Source organism: Catharus ustulatus, chromosome 11, assembly GCF_009819885.2.
Source record: "Catharus ustulatus isolate bCatUst1 chromosome 11, bCatUst1.pri.v2, whole genome shotgun sequence".
Classification (NCBI taxonomy): domain Eukaryota; kingdom Metazoa; phylum Chordata; class Aves; order Passeriformes; family Turdidae; genus Catharus; species Catharus ustulatus.
Window position 1 is genome coordinate 21,032,412 of NC_046231.1, and position 16,107 is coordinate 21,048,518.

The 16,107-nt window shown below is 55.4% G+C and overlaps 1 protein-coding gene across 2 annotated transcripts in view; it reads left to right on the forward strand.

Moving 5' to 3' along the window:
• The window catches only part of LOC117001639 (malonate--CoA ligase ACSF3, mitochondrial-like), a 50,225-nt gene extending 34,411 nt beyond the window's left edge, over positions 1-15,814 (forward strand). For both annotated transcript variants that reach the window (XM_033070093.2, XM_033070094.2), the window contains exons 8-10: positions 12,759-12,893; positions 13,401-13,512; positions 15,430-15,814. In XM_033070093.2, the coding sequence (XP_032925984.1) occupies positions 12,759-12,893; positions 13,401-13,512; positions 15,430-15,547 (365 nt within the window). In that variant the 3' untranslated portion in view covers positions 15,548-15,814. The remainder of the gene's footprint in view (positions 1-12,758; positions 12,894-13,400; positions 13,513-15,429) is intronic.
• The last annotated feature ends 293 nt before the right edge of the window (positions 15,815-16,107 follow it).

Below are 16,107 nucleotides of genomic sequence, written 5' to 3' on the forward strand. Positions count from 1 at the left end.
CCCTCTCTCCCAGCCTTGCCAGCCCACCCAGGCCAGGCCCTGGCAGTGCCAGTTCTGTTATCCCTGCCCAGGAGGCAGCAGGTGGCTCTGGCAGCAGAGGAGGGTTTGGGATTTCACCCTGGTGCCCCTTTCCCACATTTCCCTGCCTTTCCCCAGAGCAATCTGCCACTCCAGCCGTGCTCCCAGGGCAGGGACACGACCTGAGAGCCCCCAGCTCCCCCAGGGAAGGGCAGCTTCCATTCCCATTTGCCCACACATCCAGAAAATTAGAATCTGGTGTATTCAGAGAGATTTATTTTCAATTACAGGTTAAGGCTGAGACATGAAATAGCAGCGGGTTTGAAAGTAGTGCATAAATCCTGCAACAAATCCATGTATCTCTGCTCCATATAATAAGATTTTATTGATTGCTATATTGTATCTGTCAGAATAAAACTCTCTTAATGCATGCATCAGGATGGAGAAGATAGAGAGCTTGTTGGGAGTAGAATCTGATTCAGGAATCAATGCACTTTGATTAATATGTCGTTAAGAAAGTAAGAGTTATTTAACTTGTTTGATGCACATTTTGGAATGATGACTCATATCTTTTAAATTTCTTTGTTTGAGCTGCACTTAAAAAAAAAAACCCACAACCTTGGAGCTGTTTTTCATGCTGTTAAATCTTGGTTTATCAGTGAATTTTTGCTGGACCCTTTTGCACAGGTCACAAATACCCCTGAACCCCATTCATAATAAATCCTGTGGCCAAAAAAACAGTTCTCAGATCCTGATAAGGCTTTAGTGGGAGAACAGAGTGGACCTGGTGTCTTTTCATTCCTTCTGGATTTTCTGCAGTGAAAGAAAGAGCTCCAGGGAAAACAAAATAAAGCAAAAAAATCCCAACAGCAACAACAAGAACAACAACAAAAAGAAGTTGTTTTTCCACTGTGATTACAAATCCAAGCACCAAGGACAAGCCCTGGCTTAGCTGGGAGCATCCCACTCAGCACTGAATTCCCAAAATGGAACATGCTCCTGCTGCAGCTGTGAATCCCAGTGCAGGGAATGATCCCAGGGACTCTGACAGGTTTCAGCCACCCCCTGATGTCTCTGTGTCATTTCCAGGCTGAGCTCTCCCTCCACAGCTGACAGCAGCTGCAGATCCTTGCCATTCCCAGCCCTGGCTCTCGGGGATTCCATACAATCATGGAATAGTTTGGTGGGGAAGGACCTTTCAAGGCCATCAATCCAACCCCCATCATGACTGGAGCTCCAGGAGAGGCTGAGGAGCTGGGAAAGGGAGAAAAGGAGCTCAGGGGGAACCTTCTGGCTCTGCACAACTCCCTGACAGGGAAACAAGGGACAGGATGTGACAAAATGACCTTAGAGAAGGTTTAGGTTGGATAGAGGGGGAAATTTCTGCATGGAAAGGGCAGTGGTGGAGTCCCCACCCCTGGAAGTTCAACAAACACCAATGTGACACTTGGGGACAGTGGTCACTGGTGGTGCAGGGCTGATGATTAAACTTGATGATCCTAAAGATCTTTTCCAGCTAATTCCATGACTCTGTGATTTCCACCCCTCCTGATGGGAAAGGCAAAGCTTGCCGCAGTTTTCCAGCACAGAGGGATGTGGTGTTTGTGGGAAAGGCCCTGGGCAGGTCCCCCTTGGCCAGGCAGAGCTCTTCCCTGCTCCCTGAGGACAGGGATGCAGCCCCATCCCTTTGGCACTGGCTTTTCCCGATGCTTGGCTGTCCCCAGGGACCAGCAGGTGTTTCCCTGCCAGGGGAATTGCTCACATCCGTGGGTGGAGCACAGACACCTGAAAGAGAAAATACTTGAGGCTGATCAAGGCAGATTATAAATAGAAATGCATCTAATTAGCATCTTAATCTGCAGGTTTTCTGTTTGTTTGCTGTGGCTTTCCTACTCACAAATCCAGCTAATGCAAATTCTATTTTTAAAGAAATGATTCCTTAATTGTAATGTGCTGAAATTACCGAGTTACCGGTGTGATCCCACCGGATGGAGGGGGGCTCCTGCCTGCAGGAGCTTCTTTTGGAGTCTGGCAGGGATCAGTCAGCTCATGGATGGGAGCAGCTTAGAGCTGGGACCCACCTTCCCACAAATGCCATGGAAATCATAGGGAATTTTTACCACATTCCCAGAAATGCCAGGTGACCCCAAACACGCTGCTGTGGGAAGGAGCAGGAGCAGGAGCCAGACCTGGCCTGTGCTGGGCTCCTCTCTCCACCCAGCCCTCATTTAAGAAGTGTTTCTAAAATTAAAAACAGAAAGATGGAATATTTTCTGGTGTATCAGCCTTTATCACCCCAGAGGTTCCTTACACACACACTTCAAACACTTTGGAGAGAAAATTCCCTTTTTCTGCTTCCTGCTTGAGTGTTTACTCCTTCTCCTTGAGGATTCAGCATTTCCAGGTTTGCTGATAACTGGGAGCCTTGGGGTCACCAGGACATGAAGGGGTGGAATGAGATGAGCTTTAAGGTCCCTTCCAACCCAAAGCACTCCATGATTCCCTGATTCTGTGGTTCCATTTCCCTCACTGCTGGTGAAACTGATGTTTTCAGCAGTTCAGAGTGACTTGGGATTTTTGTAGCTGTAAATGAGAGCAGCTTTTGGCACAGAATTTGTTTACTCTCTAAAGCTCTGCTCTCGTCATATCAAACATCTTGGATGCCAACCCTTCCCTTCTCTGAGAACCTCTGCTGCACTGAGCTCCTTTCCAGAGGCATGGAGCAATTGCTCCCCAGCTGAGAGTCAGTGGGAACAGCAGGCACCTGCAGCTCCAAAATCCAGGCTCTCCCCTCTTGTTTTACCCCTGGAGCTCTGCTGCAGCAGTGCTGCCCTCACAGCCTGGAGGGACAGCCTGGAATGAGCCCCTGACTGCTGGGAATCATTCTTCCCATCCCATCTTACCCAGTTCCATCCCATTTCAGGGGTTTAGGAAGGAATCCTTCCCTGGGAGGTGTGAGGCCCTGGCACAGGGTGCCCAGAGAAGCTGTGGCTACCCCTGGATCCCTGGAAGTGTCCAAGGCCAGGCCCCAGGAAAAAAAAGGTGATTTCTGCTTTTTGCTAAGGTTTTATCATCCCTCAGTGGCTGCAGGGAGCAGAGGGATCTGCTCTAATATTTTTATTATTAGCATTATTATTTTTGTTACCACACTCTTCAAAGCTCTACCAGCCTCATTCAGCTGTGCAGCCACACCTTGGAGCATTGATTTTATTACTCTGAGTTTTCTTTTTTGTCTCATTGTCTGCAGGGATTTCCATAAATATTTAAATGCTAATGTGAAAAAAAAAAAAAGAAGCGTTTTTCATTTTTACTTACCCATTTTCTTTTCTGGCTGGTCCTCTGGGCAAACCCATCTGCAGTAATTCAGGCTGGAGATGCTCAGCCTGCTTGTGTCACATCAGTCACCCATGAGTTCCTGCCAGTGAGGGCTGAACCTCCAAACTCTTGGCTGCCTGCTTTGCAGAAACCTTCCAGCTTTGCCTGCTTTATGCACTGGTTTCCATTGGAGCAGGACATGCAGCCTGGGGAGTGTTCATCTGCTCTTGTCCTCACTTCTGAGGGCTTGGAGAGGCTCCTGGTCACACAGAGCTGCAGGAATGAGATAAAAATGAGGAGCAGCACCTCTGCCAAGGGGATGTGAGGCACTGCCAGGCTCTGCCAAGGCTGAGTTTCCATTTGGTGCTGTCCTGTCCTGGCTGGATGCCCAGGGCTGGGCTGGCACAGGCTGAGGGTGCCCAGGACCAGCCTGGGACCATCTGCAGCAGCCCCTGAGCCCCCAGAGCAGCAGGACAGACGTGATTCTTTGTGTTTGGTAGCCAAACCTGCTGCCCAGTGGGATGTGTTGGGAAGTCTGGGGGTGGCAGAGGGATGGTTGGAGAAGGGATGCAGTGGGTGATGCTTTCCCTGCCCCAGGGGGGATCCTGAGTGCAGTGGGACAGTGACACAAAGGATAATGCCTAAACACTGCCCTGCCTTCTTCCCTGTGCTCAGACAAGGAGAAAATTCCTCTTGGGAGAAGGGAAAGGTCTGTGTGGGGGAATGAGCCACTCACAGGAGCCAGGCCAGGGTTGTGGAGGGGGGAATTTGGATGGTGAAGGAAATGGGATGTGCAGACAAGCCAGGAGAGTCAGTGAGCATCACCCTGACTTCTCACCCTGTCTAAGAGTACAATAAATTTGAGGAGCCTTTGGAAGATACCCGTGTGAGGGGAATGAATCTGATAGATCAGCTGAGACAAGGGGAGCTGCACTGCTGGGCTGCCCAGAGGCAGGTCCCAAGTCCCTCTGTCCCCTGGCTGGAAGCAGGGTGGGCAGAGCTCAGCTCAGGTGGGCAGGGTTCAGTCAGGCTGCTCTTACCTGCCCCTTCCCCTCCCAGGTAGCTGAGCTGCTGCCAGCACTCCTGGCACTGCTCCACGTCCTGCTCAGCCACACAGCGTGGGGAGGAGAGCCTTATTAGCACAGCTCTTTGTGAGATGCCCTTGAGTGATTTATTTTTTTTCCAGGTGTAAATGCCAGGGGAGGCTGTTCCAGTGCTTCCCATTCTTTCATCTCGGCAGGGTTTTGCCCTTTCTCCCAGCGTGGCTCTGACAGCAGGCTCAGCGCTGCTGCCTGTGGAATACAAAGTTCCCTGTTAGAGAGCATGACAGGAATTCATTCCAGGCTGGGGCTTGCTTGGTTTTTATTTCTGATTTTCTTTTATCCTCCTGCTGGCTGCTCCAGGAGTCTCTGGAGGAGTTTTGGGAGTGGGGAGTCGTTGTTGAGCCCCTTTCTCTGGAGCTGGCAGCTTGCACATGACCCAGAGCCTTTCCCAGATCAATCATGGAATATCCTCAGCTGGAAGGGAAGCATTAGGATCATCAAAGTACAAATCCTGGTCCTATACAGACACCCCCAAAATCCCACCCTGTGGCTCAGAGTGTTGTCCAAACCCTCCAGGAGCTCTGGCAGCCTCAGGGCTGTGCCCATTCCCTGAGGAGCTTGGGCAGTGCCCAGCACCCTTTGGGACAAGAACCTTTCCTGATCTCCAGCCTGAACCTGCCCTGGCACAGCTCCATGTGGGCAGCAGAAAGGGCTGCACAGCAGCTCTGAGCTGTGACACAATTCCCATCCCCTGCCCAAATCCAGAGCAAGGAACCAGAGCACTGAGCCATCTGCATCCCTGCATCCCTTGGCAGCAGCCACGAGGGCATGGGAGGGTCTGTGCCCCCTCCCTGCCTTTCAGCTGCTGAGGATGGCCCTGAGCTACAAATCCACTTGGCAATTTGATTACATAAATAAAGGGTGCTGCACACCCACCTGCTGCTGCTGCTGTTCCTGGCAGTGTTTGTGGCAAGGTGTGGGAGCAAACAGAGATTCCCTTCCAATGGATTGATTCTCCCCCTCAGGAGCCATTAAATTGCCTCCAAATTTCATGTGGGTGGCCAAATCCTGCTCTGCTCAGTGGCCACAGGCCCACAAAGCTGCACAGCCATGGATTGCTCTTGGACACTGGTGTGGGACAGGTGTGGAGCAGCCAGTGCCTCCTCAGGGTATTGGTGTCCTCAGAGGGTCCCTCCTGTGCCCAGCAGGACCCAGGCCAGAGCAGGAAGGGCTCTTCATTTCCAGGGGGTGAAGCAGAGCCTGCTCAGGCCTGGAGGAGGTTCTGGGGTGGAGTTTCACAGAATGCTGAAATGGTTTGGGAGGTTGGGAGGACCTTAAAGCTCATCCATTCCACCCCCTGCCATGGCAGGGACTCCTTCCACTCTCAGGTTGCTCCAAACCCTGTCCAGCCTGGCCTGGGACAGTCCCAGGGATCCAGGGGCAGTCACAGCTTCTCTGGGTATCCCATTCCAGGGCCTCAGCACCCTCACAGGGAAGGATTTCTCCCTGATATCCCAGCTAAGCCCATCCCCTTGGAGTTTGAAGCCATTCCCTGTGCCCTGTCCCTCCCTCCCTTGTCCCCAGTCCCTCTGCAGCTCTCCTGGATCCCCTCAGGCCCTGGAGGGGGCTCTGAGCTCTCCCTGGAGCAGCTGAACTCTCCCAGCCTGGCTCCAGAGGGGCTCCAGCCCTGGCACAGCTCCGTGGCTGCTCCCCAGCATCTCCCCATCCTCGCCCTGTGTGCTCCAGCCGGAACCTCCTGGAGAGCAGCAGCTCCACACAGCTCACCTGCCTGTCCCATCACAGGGACACATCTCAGGTCACAGCTGCTGAGCTGCTCTCCTCCCAGGCCCTGGGCCCTGCTGGAGGATTTTGGCAGCAGATTGGAGTTCTGCTGCCAGCCAGGGCTGCCCATGCCAGGATAGCAGCTGGATCCAGGAGCCCTTCTCAGAGCCAGGGGCTCTGCTGGGCAGGGCAGGGACACGGGGAAAGGCTTTGTCCTGCACCCAGGGACAGAGTGGGAGCCCTGGGAGCTGCTGGGGAGAGGGGTTCCTCATGAATAATTGCTGTGGTATTAATATACATGTGGTTTTTGGAGGAAGTTTCAAACTCTTCCCCCTCAGGAGCCTGTGATGCTTTATTAATGATCACAGCACTCTCCAAACCCTCCCTGCTCCAAGAGGGAGCTGGGCCCTGGAGCAGCCCCAGGGTTTTTGGGCAGTGCCCCTGTGAGCCCAGGGAAGGCATTTGCTGGCCCAGGTGTCCTGCTGAGGGTGGATGGACCCAAACATCCCCTGAGAGCCACTCTGAGTTGTGACAGGCTCCAAAGGGAGCAGCAAGTTGGACCTTGGGAGCCTGGCAGGTCTCATGGTGTGAGCAGGGGGGAAAAGCAGGAATTGATGATTTCAGCTGGACTGGGATTAACAGGAACTGCAGAGCCCTGGGGAATGCAGCCTGGTTCCAGAGAATGGGAGTGCTGAAGGGCTGGGCTGGATGGGGATGGCTGGGGAGAGGAGACCCAGTCTTTCCCAAGTCTAATTAATGTTAATTAGCTACAATTAGTGCTCGTGACCTCTGTTGGCAGCCAAGATGGCTGACAGCAGGGACACACATTCCTGCCTTCCACGCAATAAATCAAGCTAAAGTTGCTCAGTTATTTAGCCTATCATTTAGCATTTCATTAAAGAGTTCTGTGCACATACATCACCACTGGTGTGATCCCTTCAGGAGCAGGGATGTCTCCAATCAATCCCAGCAGTGCCAGAGAGGCTCTGGATTGCTGAGAGCTGCACCTTCCCCAGCATCTCTGGTGCTGTAACTCACCCAGGGCCAGGGTCCTGCCAGAGAGGGACTCACACTGAGGGTGCTGTCGGTCCTGCAGGGAGAGAGGTCTCACCTGGAGGGTGAGGTGGCATTCCTGAGCTGGGGACAGTCTGGAAGGTCCCTGTTGGAGGCAGGGTGTTGCCTTGCTTTGCCACGGTGTCTTCTCCCATCTCTTCTCCTAAGGAACAGCAACAGGACGAGAGTGAGCACCCTCCCTAATTCCCAACAGCTTTGGGTGTTAGGGGAGCTTTCCTCATGGCAAGGGCTGTCCAGCTGCTCCATCCCTGCAGGGATTAAAAACCACGAGGATGTGGCACTTAGGGACACAGGAATAGACAGCCTTGAGGGCTTTTTCCAAGCGAAATAATTCCATGATTCTTCCACTGCTAGCAGCATTCCCATGACACGCGTGGAGGAGAACTCTGCCTTTTCTGCTGTGGCTGGGCTGCCCAGGAGCAGCCCTGCTTGCCCCACACCTCCTGTGCCCTCCCTCTCGCAGTGCTCCATAAATAAATCCCCCAGCCCAGGCTGGCACAGTGTATCAATCTTGTTTAATAGACTGGAAAGCTTCTTGCGCGGCGGCAGGTCGCGGGGAACGTCGGGGTGATGGATTGCGCCTTCCCGGAGTCGAGCGCCGCTGATATATAATGAAATATTTATGATTTATTCCAGCTAATAAACTGGAGTGAAGTGTGTGATGTATGTGAGCAGATGGGGAATCTGTGCATGCAGTTTTCGTGGCGTGGGGGGAGGGAAGGCTGGGTGTCCGTGACGGAGAGGCAGCGCTTGGCCGCCCGTCCCACAGAGGGGATGGATTATCCAATTCCTATAAAAAACCTTTAGCACTTGCCTTATAATTATTTATCCGCCCCACGTGGCTTTTCTCCAGCACAGGAGTCTCTGGGAATGAGAACAAACCATTTCTTTTTGCACTGGGAGCTTGTGGCCAGAGGGATGGGAAGAGAGGCAGAGTGACCACAGGAATGTCACTGCTGTGCCACACTCAGCAGCTTCCCAGCCCCGCTGTGTCTGTGCTACCTGCAAAAAAAAAACCATTCCCATGGCTTTAGGAGAGTGGTGAGACACTGAGCTGCCCTGGAAAGAGCAGGGAAACTTGAAATGTGAGAAATGTGATGGCCATGTGGAGCTTTGTGGCTGCAGGGGGATTCCAAAGGCTGTGAAGGAGCATTCCCATGGCCTGCTGCTGGAGCTGATCTGCAGGCAGGAAAACTGTGCTGGAAGGAGGAGGATGGAGGAGCACCTTGCTGCCAGGTGGGGCTCAGAGCTGCCTCTGTGCTCAGGGGGACCTGGCTGGGCCCCTGTGTGTCCCCATCCCATGTGGGTGCTGGGACTTGCTCCCACAAAATCCTCACCTGGCAAAGGAGGTTTGAGTCCCCAGATTTTGGCTCTGCTCTCTCAAGTGCAGAGGATCAGGATCAGGGCTCAGGCTCTTCATCACCTGCCTGGGCTGTTGGACCAATCCTACCTGGAAAATAAATCACAGCCCTAATCAGCGAGGTGTGTCCCTGCCAGGGGGTGAGCTCTGCTCAGCCTGATGGACCAGCAGCATCAACAATGATTTCAGGGAAGTGGGAGGCAGGCAGGAGTTAATGCCAGAGTGGAGCAGAGATCCAGAACCTCCTGCCCCCTCTCCCTGGTGTGTGAGGCCACTCCTCATCCCACCAGGGCTCCTCCAAATCCCACCCCTGTCCTGCCAGCTGTTCCCTTTCTGCCTGATCAGCCCTGGATCCATGTGCCTGGAGATCCTCTGCTGAAAGGCACCAGAGAAGGGCAAAGACTGATTATTCCAGCTGCCTTCCTGCAAGCTTCCCGGGGGTTTTCCAGCTGGGAGCTTGCTGGTCACCCCCATATGCTCACTTGGTGAAGCAGCAGTTCCAGAGGAATGCAGGAGGGTGAGAGCACTGCTCTGGCTCTTCCCTCTGGAAATGAGGGATCATCATGGCAGGAGAGCAGCTGACAGCAGGGAATTCCTCCTGGAGTTTGGGAAAAAAAAAAAAAAAAGCCATAAAAGTTCCCAGGAAAGCAAGGTGCACTGTGTGGTCTGAAGCAGCTCTGCTGGCTGCCCGTGGATGGCACCTGGTGACTGTCCCCAAAGGAGCTCTCCTGTGTCCCTGCAGGCCAGTGTCACCTGCAAGAGTGGCTGTGAGACATTCCTGCTCTCTGCCCATGGATGGCACCTGGTGACTGTCCCCAGAGGAGCTCTCCTGTGTCCCTGCAGGCCAGTGTCACCTGCAAGAGTGGCTGTGAGACATTCCTGCTCTCCATCCCCACTGAGGAACACTGGGCTGAGCTCTGCATGGAGCATTTGAAAGCCAAGAGTTTGCAAAAATCAGGAGTGATTCATTAACGGCAAAAAGGTCTAATTAATATTTGAAAGTGCTCCAAGCACATCCTGCTGCTGGCAGGGAGGAGCCCCCCAGCATCCCTGGCGCCGCTCCGGCCCCTGGAGCTCCCGACTCGAGCATTAACTGCCTCAGAGCAGGAGGCTGAAATAATCAGCAAAATCATTTGCCTTTCAAAGGGGAGATTTGCTGTTCCTTGGTATTTTCTGCTGTGCAGCACTTGGTTTGCTGGAGCTGTGACAGGCATGGGGGGACATCACAGCTGCAAAGAGCCAAATCCCCTTGATAGGAATGATGCTTTGGTTTCAAACCTGCCACTGCACATCCTCAGGTGTCCGGGCTCTCCTTCCTCCCTTTCCTGGAGGAAACGCCTGCCCCGTCCCCCCTGGAGCTGGGAACACAAAGGAATGGGTGAATACCTGAGGCAGCACCTCCCGGAGCCAGGAATGCTCTCTGCAGTTTGCAGGTTTTTCAGATTTGTGGCACCGCGTTGCTCCCTCTGCCAGATCTCGGCTCGCACGTCGCAGCCGCGCTGTCACTGCCACCAAGCTGGTGACACCTGTTACCAAACAGTCTCCCAGGCTTCCGAGGGACATCTGTCCCCCCGAGCAGGGATGGTGTGCCTGGGGTGGGCTCCTCCTCGGGGCAGCTCCGGGGTGCTGACCTCTCCTCAGCACCAAATCCTGGACTCACAGAGCCCCAGTGCCCAACACTGTCCCTGTTTGTCCAGCAGATCCCAGAACATTCCCGACCCTCTGTCTAGACCAGGCTGAAATCACTTGATTTACCTAAAAAGTCACTTTTTCTGCATACTTCAGCTATCTCAGAGTTCCCTGAAGCCACTCAGAGTTTCATTCCTTGAGCCAAAGCGTTCCCTGGGTCAATAGCTGCTTGCACGTTTGATGTGAGAATTGTGCTGTGTTTGCCAGGAACAAACTGCCCTGTGGGTGAGGGTGTTGACACAGGTGAGGGTTTGATCCTCCAGGAGCAAAGGGGCTCTTGTTCTCCACATCCTGGGGAGCAGCTCCAGCAGCCTGTTGGTCCCCACGAGGTCCCAGCACTTGAAGGAGGTGCTCAAACTGCAGCAGAGTCCCAAGGGCTCTTCTGTGTTTGCAGTGAGGATTTTGCAACTTGAAGAACCTCATGGCAGAAATCTCTGCAGTTTGAGCTGGCAAATGTTGGTCTCCATTGCACAAATCCAGAGCTGCCCCATCCCTGGCAGTGTCCAAGGCCAGGCTGGACAGGGCTTGGAGCAACCTGGAAGTGGAAGGTGTTAGGGGTGGAACAAGATGAGTTTTAAGGTCCTTCCAACCCAAACCTTTGCCTAATTGTACACTTTGAACTGGATAAATACATCTATATCCTCCTGTAACTCCAGCAAAGGGCAGCCCCCACCAGCACAGAGCCTGCTCAATATGCAGCTCAGCAGAGCCTTTAACATTCACAGAACAGATGCCCACTGAGCATCTTGAAACAAATCCAAAGGTAGCGGTGACGGCTGCTGTCAGGGAAGCAAAAATCCCACGGCCTCGGCAGCCACGAGGTTCTGCTGCCACAGCTCTGTGTGCTGACAGGAGCAGGCAGAGGGGGAGAGGGGGTGTCAGAGATCTCATCAGCCAAAACTCCCCCTCTGCTGCAGCTGGCTGAGGGCAGGGAGTGCTGGTTGTGGTTCTGAGCTGCATCCCACTGGGTGCAGCAGCTGGGGTGGATGGAGCTCAACACCAGCAGTGCCACAAGGGCTGGGGGGCTCAGGGGACTCACCTGTGACCCCCAGGCACAGTCCTTCCTTTGGAAGTGGCACTCAGCACTGCTGGGGACAGCTCTGAGCAAACTCAGCATCCTTTTCACCGGTCTGGGAGCTCCCCAGTGGCTCAGGAAGCAATGCTGGATGTGGCACTGCACAGGCTGCCTGATGTGCTGGGCTGGAAGCAGATGGTGCAGGGCACAGGGTGACAGGGCTGTCCTCAGTGGATGGCATCCCCCAGAGCACTCAGGGCTGTCAGCATGGGAAGTGACAGCCAGGGCCTGCTGCTGGAGAGGAGATGGAAAGGAAGAGACAGGGGGAATTAGAGAGCTGGTCCCAGGAGCTCACAGTAGTCACAATAATGATGTGACACATCCCCTCAGTGCGCTGTGCTGCCAGTGGAAGGGAGGGATCCGTGTGGGGAGCACAGGGATGGAAGGGGAGCAGAGAGGAGAACTGTGCAGGGATCATTCACCCCATCAGGGCAGAGGAAAAGCAAGTGTGGCTGTTTTCCTGTACTGACATCCAAAAGAACAACCTGGGAACTGCACCAGGGCTGAGTTCCCTCTCCTCTCCCCATCTTCTCTGTGTGAATAAGCAGCTCCTGCTCCTGGCTCTCCCAGTGCCACCGTTTAATTAATGTCCCCTGTCCCATTGTGTGTCAGTCACACACCACAGGGTCTGGGTGCAGAAAGCAGTCCATCACAGCAGCCACGACTTCCTTCCCACTCCAAACACCCAGAGAGCCCCAGTTCCAAACTTTCCCCCAACTTCAGGACATTCCAGACAGCCTTCAACATCCACAGAGTGCCAAGGGGCACCAAATAAATACAGGAACAATTAATCATTCCTGGCTGAACTGCTCAGGATTTTGGCAGGTGCCAGCTGAGCAGGGACACGGCTGTTCTGGATTTTCAGGACTGATCCTGATGTTTCCTTGTCCTGACAGTGTGAATCTCTGGGCCTTTGCTGCACTACATGCAAACTCCACAGTGCCAGAGGTGAGCTGGAAATGCTGTGTGAAAACTGCAGCACTGCTGGCACATCCTGTGGTACCTGGGCTGGGCTGATGATGGGATCACACCTGTGGGAAGGACAGGTTGGACCAAACGTCTTGCTCAGGACAGGCTCATTTTCCCAATGTCATTCATCACCTTTTTTTTGTGGAATCACAGAATGATTTAGTTTGGAAGGACCTTAAAGTTCATCTCATTCCATCTTCCACTATTCCAGGTCCAGCCTGGCCTTGGACACTTGCAGGGATCCAGGGTCAGCCACAGCTTCTCTGGACCCCCTGTGCCAGGGAAGGATTCCTTCCCAATACCCATCTAACCCTGCCTTGTAGCAGTGGGAACCCATTCCCTTTGCAGCACCAGCAGAGTGCCACATCCACATGCCAGGAAAGGCAGAGGGGGACCGAGGGAACAGCCTCTGATGGAGCTGTTTGCTTTGCAGGAGACACAGCAGCATACAAGGATGGAGCGTACTGGATCAAGGGCCGCACCTCCGTGGACATCATCAAAAACGGGGGCTTTAAAATCAGCGCGCTGGAGGTGGAGAGACAGCTCCTCACACACCCCCACATCACAGGTCTGTGCTCTCCTGCTGCTGCCCAGAGGGGACAGAGCCTGGGGACAGCCCTCAGCAGGTGCAGGAGGCTCCCAAGGGCTCTCTCCCACAAGGGGATGTTTAAATCCCGCAGTCCCTGCTCTCCCAGGGCCAGAGCTGAGTCAGCAGCAGCTCCTCTCTGATTTTGGGAAATGAGGCTGTAATTAAATCTGCCCTGCCCTTGTGCAAGGGGTCAGAAGTGGTGCCCCCAGCTCCACAGCACTCTGTGCATCATCTTCCTCCCTCCTGACTCCAAATTCTGGAACCATGGAGCTTCCTGCCTTTCCTGTGGTGAAAAGCTCTGTGCTTGTGTCAGCACAGAACCCCACGGTGCTCCCTTGTGCTGACATCCCATGGCATCACATCATCCCCACACCTGAGCCCCTCTTCTGCCCAGCTGGGCCCCAGGAGCTGCCCAGGCTCTGAAGGAGCTGCCCAGGCTCTGAAGGAGCTGCCCAGGCTCTGTTTCAGCCCCTGCTGTCCCCGCAGACGTGGCAGTGATCGGGGCCCCGGACGTGGTGTGGGGACAGCGCGTCAGCGCCGTGGTGAAGCTGCGCAAGGGGGAGATGCTCTCCGTGAGGGACCTGAAGGACTGGGCCAGGTAAAACCCACAGGAGGGACACAGGGACAGCAGGCTCAAAGCCAGCACTGTCCTTACAGGGGACATGCCATAGGATCACAGAGTTATGGAATTGTTTAGGTGGGAAGGGATCTTAAGGCTCAGCCAGTGCCAGACCCTGCCATGGCAGGGACACCTTCCCCCAGCCCAGGGTGCTCCAAGACCTGCCCAACCCGGCCTTGGACACTTCAGGGATCCAGGGGCAACCACAGCTGCTCTGTGCACCTGTCCCCACCCTCACTGGGAAGAATTTATTTCTGATATCCCATCCCTCCCTGCCCTCTGGCAGTTTAAAGCCATTCCCCCTTGTCCAAGCACTCCAGGCCATATAAAAAAAGCCTCATAAAAATTCTCCTCTTTTCCCATCTGAACAAGCCCAACTCTGTGATCTTTTCCTCGCAGGAGAGATGCTCACTATGCTGTAGGTGGCTGCTCATCCCTAAATCTCCTTCCAGGGACACTGGAGATCCCTTCATCCATCCCCATGGCTTTGGGGATCCCCCCGGCTGTTCTGGGGGTCCCTGGTGCCAGGCAGGGGGCTTTGCTCAGCCTCCCTCCCGGAGCGTTCCCCACCCGTCTCTTCCCCTCGCTGTCCCCAGCTCTGTGACAGGGACGTTGTCCTTGTGCCCTTGAGCACAGAGCCCCGCAGGGTCCGGCTGCACTCCCTGCCCTGTCCCCACCTCTCCCTCTCGCCCTGTCTCTCCCCTTTATTTTTCATGTCACTCAGGCTCCCGGGGCCGCCGTTCTCGCACTCCCTGGCAGGAGACACATGTCCCTCTTCAGAGTGATTCATTTTTGCGGCTTTCTCCTCGGATGGTGCTTCCCGGCGCCGGGCGCCATCCCGAGTTACGGCTCCATATGGCCGGGTGCGGGTGGCGGGGGGAGAGGCCGGCCGGGGCTCGGGGGGGCTCGGCAGACTTGGCATCTCACACGAGAGCCAGTGCCAGGCGATGCCGGAGCCGGGCACGGCCCCAGGTTGGTGACAGAAGGCAGGAGAGGCTCCCCGTGCGCTCCGGGATGATGCTCGGGGCTGCCGAGGGGACGGGACGGGACTCACCAGGAACGCGCCGGGTCCCGAGCGCTGTCCCCGAGCCCAGGAGATCCCAGGAGACCCCAGGGACCAGCTACTCCCTGCAGAGACACTCTAGGAACAAACACCCCACCACACATCCCCAAAGAGGCTGAACTTAAATGGGTTCCTGGGTGTCCCAGCTGGGGCTGCTCTGGGTGCTCCTGGGGGTCCCAGCTGGGGCTGCTCGGGGCTCTGGGTGCTCCTGGGGGTCCCAGCTGGGGCTGCTCTGGGTGCTCCTGGGGGTCCCAGCTGGGGCTGCTCGGGGCTCTGGGTGCTCCTGGGGGTCCCAGCTGGGGCTGCTCGGGGCTCTGGGTGCTCCTGGGTGTCCCAGCTGGGGCTGCTCGGGGCTCTGGGTGCTCCTGGGGGTCCCAGCTGGGGCTGCTCGGGGCTCTGGGTGCTCCTGGGTGTCCCAGCTGGGGCTGCTCTGGGTGCTCCTGGGGGTCCCAGCTGGGGCTGCTCGGGGCTCTGGGGGTCCCAGCTGGGGCTGCTCGGGGCTCTGGGTGCTCCTGGGGGTCCCAGCTGGGGCTGCTCTGGGTGTTCCTGGGTGTCCCAGCTGGGGCTGCTCGGGGCTCTGGGTGCTCCTGGGGGTCCCAGCTGGGGCTGCTCTGGGTGTTCCTGGGTGTCCCAGCTGGGGCTGCTCGGGGCTCTGGGTGCTCCTGGGGGTCCCAGCTGGGGCTGCTCTGGGTGTTCCTGGGTGTCCCAGCTGGGGCTGCTCGGGGCTCTGGGTGCTCCTGGGGGTCCCAGCTGGGGCTGCTCGGGGCTCTGGGTGCTCCTGGGGGTCTCAGCTGGTCCTGCCCAGCTCTAACAGCTCCGATTTGGTGTTGCAGGGACACCATGGCTCCCTACACCATCCCCACAGAGCTGATCGTGGTGGAGGAGATCCCGCGCAATCAGATGGGCAAAGTCAACAAGAAGGAGCTTCTGAAGCGCTTTTACCCAGCCTAGTGCCTGCCTGGGGGCTTGGCCGGGACCCACGGCCGTTCTGCCCCTGAGGAGGAGCCACAGGGACCGTCCCTGGCAGGGCTGGGCTCACTGCAGCCTAATCCATGAGTAATGTCCACTAAAAGTAGGATTTTCCTGCCTGGCTGAGCCAGAGCTGCAGAGTTAAGATTTCCTTGTGCAGGAGCCCTTTGCAGCAATCACAGAATCCCAGAATGGTTCGGGTTGGAAGGGACCTTAAAGCTCATCCAATCCCACCCCTGCCATGGCAGGGACACCTTCCACTGCAGGCTGCTCCAAGCCCTGCCCAGCCCGGCCCTGAACCTTTCCAGGGATCCAGGAGCAGCCACAGCTTCTCTGGGCAGCTGTGCCAGGACCTCCCCACCCTCACAGGGAATGATTTCCCAGCAGAAATAAAGAATAAATTCAAAATCACACATCATTACTGACTGTATTACTCATCCTGCATCCACCACCAAGTGATCCCAGTCACTATTGATAAATCCCACCTTCATACAGGGGAGTTTGTCTCTGTTTGACTCCACACATGAGCTGCCAGCCCCTGG